The 6000-nt window shown below is 34.7% G+C and overlaps 1 protein-coding gene across 1 annotated transcript in view; it reads left to right on the forward strand.

The window, feature by feature from the left end:
• CFAP47 (cilia and flagella associated protein 47) overlaps positions 1–4949 on the forward strand; it is a 443526-nt gene extending 438577 nt beyond the window's left edge. Inside the window, exon 66 of the mRNA XM_047764176.1 lies at positions 4491–4949. Coding sequence (XP_047620132.1) covers positions 4491–4703 — 213 coding nt within the window. The 3' untranslated portion in view covers positions 4704–4949. The remainder of the gene's footprint in view (positions 1–4490) is intronic.
• The last annotated feature ends 1051 nt before the right edge of the window (positions 4950–6000 follow it).

A 6000-nucleotide genomic window follows, 5' to 3' on the forward strand; every position in this document is an offset into this window, starting at 1 on the left:
TCAATTAAAGCATATTTGGAATGATTAAAAAGTACCTTTTGCCCTCTTTTACACAAGGCATATAGATAGCAGTAGTTTCGAGAGACCTAAGTTGATCAAACTGTTACAAAAAGCAGTGCCACTCAAATAAGTAGTTTATAAAACTTATGAGAACCATCACAATTACCAAAGATAAGATATATAGTGATTTTACAAAAGTGTATTTATATTAGAGGGACCTGTTATAATAAGAGACATAATTAGGCATAAGTAATACATATGTAAGTGTATTGCTTTTTTTCAATTTAATTTTATATTGGAGTGTATTTGATTTATAATGTTTCAGTTTCAGATGTACAGCAAGATGATTCAGTTATACTTATGCATATATATATATATATATATATATATATATATATATATTCTTTTTCAGATTCCTTTTCCATATACATTACTACAGAATATAAGAGTTCCCTGTATTATAGAGTAGGGCCTTGTTGGTTGTCTTTTTTTTTATTTATTTATTGGTTTCATGTTCTGAGATTTTTTTTTATTTTATTGGAGTATAGTTGACTTAAAGCTGCATTAGTTTCAGATGTACAACAAAGCAAATCAGTTATATATATACATATATACATTCCCTTTCAGACTCTTTTCCCATGTAGGTTATTGCAAAGTATTGAGCAGATTTCCCTGTGCTATGCAATAGGTCCTTGTTACTTATCTATTTTATATAAAGTAGCATGTATATGTCATTCACATCCTTCTAATTTATCCCTCCCTCAGCCTTTCCCCTTTGGTAACCATAAGTTTAATTTCAAAATTTGTGAGTCTGTTTCTGTCTTATAAATAGGTTCATTTGTATCATTTTTAAGATTCCACATATAAATGATATCATATATTTGTCTTTCTATGTCTGACTTCATTTAATATGATAATCTCTAGGTCTATTCATATTGCTGGAAATGACATTGTTTCATTTTTATGGCTGAGTAATATTCCATTATATGTATATGTACCATATCTTCTTTATCCATTCCTTTGTCAGTGGACATTTAAGTTGCTTCCATGTCTTGGCTATTGTAAATAGTGCCACAGTAAACATTGGGGTCCATTTATCTTTTCGAATTATGATTTTCTCCAGATATATGCCCAGGAATGGGATTGCTAGATCATATGGTAGTTCTATTTTTAGTCTTTAAGGAACTTCCACACTCTTCTTAGTGGTTGTACCAGTTTACATTCCCTGTGCTATACAAATGGTCGCTGTTACAGTTTAGGAGGTTTCCATTTTCTCCCTTCTTCAGCATTTATTGTTTGTAAACATTTTGATGTTGGCTGTTCTGGCTGGTATGAGGTGATACCTTGTTGTTTTTTGCATCTCTCTAATAATTAACGATGTTGACCATCTTTTTATATGCCCATTGACCATCTGTCTGTCTTTGGAGAAATGTCTCTTAAGATCTGCCCATATTTTCATTAGGTTGTTTATTTTTTGATATTGAGCTGCATGTGATGTTTGTATATTTTGGAGATTAATCTCTTGATAGTCACTTCATTTGCAAAGATTTTCTCCCATTCTATGAGTTGTCAGTTTGACTAATATGTGTCTCAGTGTGTTCCTCCTTAGGTTTATCCTGTATGAGGGTCTCTGTGCTTCCTGAACTTGAGTATTTCCTTTCCCATGTTAGGAAAGTTTTCAGCTATTATCTCTTCAGCTATTCTCAGGTCCTTTCTCTCTCTCTTCTCCTTCTGGGACCCCTTAATGCAATGTCGGTACATTTAATGTTGTCCCGGAGGTCTCTTAGACTTTTTTCAGTTCTTTTCATTCTTTTTTCTTCATTCTGTTCTACAACGATAATTTCCACCAGCTTCCAGGTCACTTATTTGTTACTCTGACTCATTTATTCTGCTATAGATTCCTCTAGTGTATTTTTTTCTTTACAGTTATTGTATTGTTTTCTCTGTTATTTTAATCTTCTAGCTCTTTGTTAAACATTTCTTGTATCTTCTCAGTCTATACCTCCATTCTTTTGCTGAAACCTTGGATCATCTTTATAATCATTATTCTGAATTCTTTTTCAGGTAGATTACATGTCTCCACTTAATTTAGTTGTTCTTCTGAGCTTTTATCTTGTTCTTTCTTTTGGAACTTATTTCTCTGCTATCTCATTTTGTATACCATTCTTTTATGGTCTCAGACCCACAGGCTGCAGGAGTATAGGTATTCTTGCTTTTGGGGTCTGCCCTTGGAGGACGAGATTGGTCCAGGAGCTTATGCAGGCTTCCTGGTGAGAGGGACTGGTACCTTTCCATTGGTGGGTGGAGTTGGGTCTTATCCTTCTGGTGGTCAGGGCCATGTCAAGGGGTATGTTTAGAAGTGAAGTGGTTTTTGACTCAGGACAAATTTAGGCAGCCTGTCTGCTAATGTGTCAGGCTCTGTTTCTACCCTGTTGGTTGTTCAGCATGAGGCATCCAAGCACTGGAACCTACAGGCTATTGCGTGGTGCCAGGTCTTGATGCCAAAATGGCTACCCTCTGCAGTGCTTACACCAATCAACACTCCCTGAGGCCTCTGCCACCAGTGTCCTTGTCTCGTCAGTGAGCCACAGCTGACCCCACCTCCTCAGGAAAGTCTTCAATACCCACAGGTAGGTCTAGCCCAAGGTCCTATAGAGTCATAGCTTTGCCTTGGGGCCAAGTGCATGTGAAACCTTATTTGTGCCCTCCAAGAGTAGAGTTTCTATTTCCCCCAATCCTCTGGAGCTCCTGCATTCAAGCCTTCCTGGCCCTAAAAGCATAATGCTCTGGGGGCTCCTCCTAATGCCAAACCCCCAGGCTAGGGAGCCTAAAGTGGAGCTCAGAATTCTCACCCCTGTGGGAGAACCTCTGTAATATAATTATTTTCCAGTTTGCAAGTTGCCCACCTGGCAGGTATTGGATTTGATTATATCACAAAATCACCCCTCCTACCATCTCCTTGTGGCTTCTTTGATTTTCAATTTAAAATATCTCCTTTGGTAGGTTCCTGTCTTTTTGTCAGTGTTGGTTCAACAGTTAGTTTTGATTTTTGTGTTTTCATGAGAGGAAGCAAATTCAGGTCCTTCTTCTTTGCCACCTTGTTTCCCTGAATAGCAGTGGTGATTTTTTATATATAACACTAAAAGTGTAATCCATGAAGGAAAAAAATGTTAAGATGAACTTTTGCTCTATAGAAGACACTTAATTGAAATGCAGGCGATAACATTTAGGACTTTAAAAAGTGTCTTTATAGATAATTATTTTCAGAGGGTCTTAGAGCTGTGTTGGGAAAAAGGCAGAGATCCATACCTGTAGTTCCTGTTGGTAGCCACCACATTCCTGGTAGGAGAGTACATCCCTTCTTGTGGCTCACTCCTTTGTACCCACCAGGTATCAGGCATGGGTGTAGGTCCCTTCATGTACCTCATGCATCTGTACCTATGAAGTGAGTCACTTGTAATGTCAAAATTTATAATGGCATATACACAGTCACCAAAAGGTAGCTTTGTTTTTCAAACTGAACAACCTTAAATGAAGTAAAATGTTATTTAACTCAGTTGTAATATGGTTCATGGTTTGTTCTGCTTTTGACTCATTGATTCTGAATACTTAATTACTATGAACACTGGATAGAAGGGGCATTTAAGTTTAAAACAGGGCCAATCCAGGTATGCAAGAAATTCCTGCACTTAACATTCATTGATAGCTATCACATGACATACTAAACCCTGATAATACTGTACTGTTCACTTGGCCTGAACTTATCCTGAATAAGTTTTCTGAACATACATGGTATAACTTTTATGTAAGGAAGAAGGCCTAGGTAAACACAAGTAGCATCAGAAAACAATGTAAGAGCACTGGGATTTAAGTATGAATATAAATGTGCAGAAAATACTAGATTGCCTAAATCAATATTGCCATCCTATACAAATATGCAGAAGAAATGAAGGGTTTTTAAATAAATCTCTGAATATGTTGTACTTACTTGGATTTAGATTATGGTTTTCATTAATGAGTTTGCATATGCTCAGTAATTACTAATAGTTTTATTAATTATGTACTTTTATAATCTAAAAAAAAAACCAGAAGCTTGGCGTATTTACCAATTGGTTCTATAGCCACACTGAAATTCCCTTGGATAAATTTTGCAAGGTATTATTTCCACTACATATAGTTCATGCTGGGCAACAGTCTTATGCAAACCAAATAGATTGTTTCCCTTTAGATCAGATGGATGCTTAGTTTACCCATAGGGCAAACTCCTAAGTCTGAGAGACTTTTTAGTGAATGAATTTTAATTCATAAAGCTAAATGCTTTCCTGAATTTATCCTTGATGTTAATTATTTATTATCAGTGCATTTTCAATTTTATACCTTTTTCATACCTTACATGTAGAAAAGAGGAGATGTTAATTTGATAAAATTTTTCCTACAATTTTCTCAATCCCTAGATATTGCATATAAAATCTCTCTCTCTTTGTTTCCAGACAGCAGATATGTACTGGTTGTATGATATCAATGGGTTACCTCCAGTCACCATGCCACCGATGAATGTAAAAGCCAAAGTTGACACTACTAACAAGATGTTTGACAGAAAGTCAGTTAATCAGCACGATTTTATCCAAGAAAATGCTGAACTCAAAAGTACAGGAGTATCCTCTACCATCAAGGGTGCTCCTTTGATGTTGAAGAATAAATAAAAATTGTTTTTTTCCAAAATATTTCTTGGTTTTAAGTAGAATTGAATGTATGTTCATGATTTGCATTTCATCTTTTAGAATATTCTTAGGAATAATATTTCAAGAATAATAGGCCTTATCTATTTTATTTTTCTAAAACTGACTAAATCTATCCTCTGAATATGCTATACCTAATTTCTGAGTTTTATATATATATATGTTATAAAATGATATAGTTGCAAATACTGGGATTGGTTCACCTTTAAAAAGTACAGGAGTATGTTTGTAGTAAAACTGAAAAATGATTGTACTTATAAATTCATGCACGTAAGCATATATACTCCATATGGTCCTATATTTGCTCTTTAAATAATAAAGAATATTTCAAAATGATCCAAGAGAAAACTTATCTTCTTAAAGGAGAGTATGTTGCTTGGTTCTTATCATTGAGAGGAAAAATAATAATAAACAGCCAATATGGACCATCTTTAGGACAGTTTGATGCAAAATGACTGGCTCTGGCACAAATCAGTCATATGATTTTAAACAAGTCACTTACTTTTTTGTTCCCTATTTACTTGTGTGCAAAATGGAAGAACTGTACTAGGAACAAGCATTTTCAAACTATAGCTAAATCTAGTCTACCACCTGTTTTTATGCAGCCTACTAGCAAATAATGATTTTTACATTTTTAAATGGGTGAAAAAATCAATAGAGGAATATTGAGTAACCCAAGAAAATTATATAAAATATATTTGCATAATATTTAAATGATCTTAAACATCATTATACTGTGCCTTCTGAGAGTTGTACTTTTTCTCCTATCTGAAATGCTCCAATAATTGAAAGAAAGGTACCAAGAATAGAGTACATTTGGATATGACTTTTCTCATTCAAAAAAGGGAACAGGGGATGAGACACTGGAGACATGCTATTAACTATTTCATGTTGTGAATATTTCAAAAATGTTTAAAATTATGATGCTCAATTGTCACATTTCAGATTTTATCCTGGATGTTACCTTCTTTGGAAGAGGTATCTGTAATTGGAAATGTCAGCACAACTATTATTTTTCCAAATGAAAATGGAGCAAGAGCAACACAAGTCAATAAAATTGAATGGTGAATAAAATTCTAGGAATCCAAAGGTGTCAGGAAAGGATTCAGGGAGAGGAAATTGAATGGTTTACTTCACACCACTGGAGTGGTTTGCTTTATTCCACTTGTAGTCAACATAGTATTGGAAATCCTTGCCACAGATATTAGACAAGAAAATAAATAAAAGGGATCTAAATTGGAAGGGAAGAGGCAAAACTGTC

This window comes from Phacochoerus africanus, chromosome X, assembly GCF_016906955.1.
Source record: "Phacochoerus africanus isolate WHEZ1 chromosome X, ROS_Pafr_v1, whole genome shotgun sequence".
Taxonomy (NCBI): Eukaryota; Metazoa; Chordata; class Mammalia; order Artiodactyla; family Suidae; genus Phacochoerus; species Phacochoerus africanus.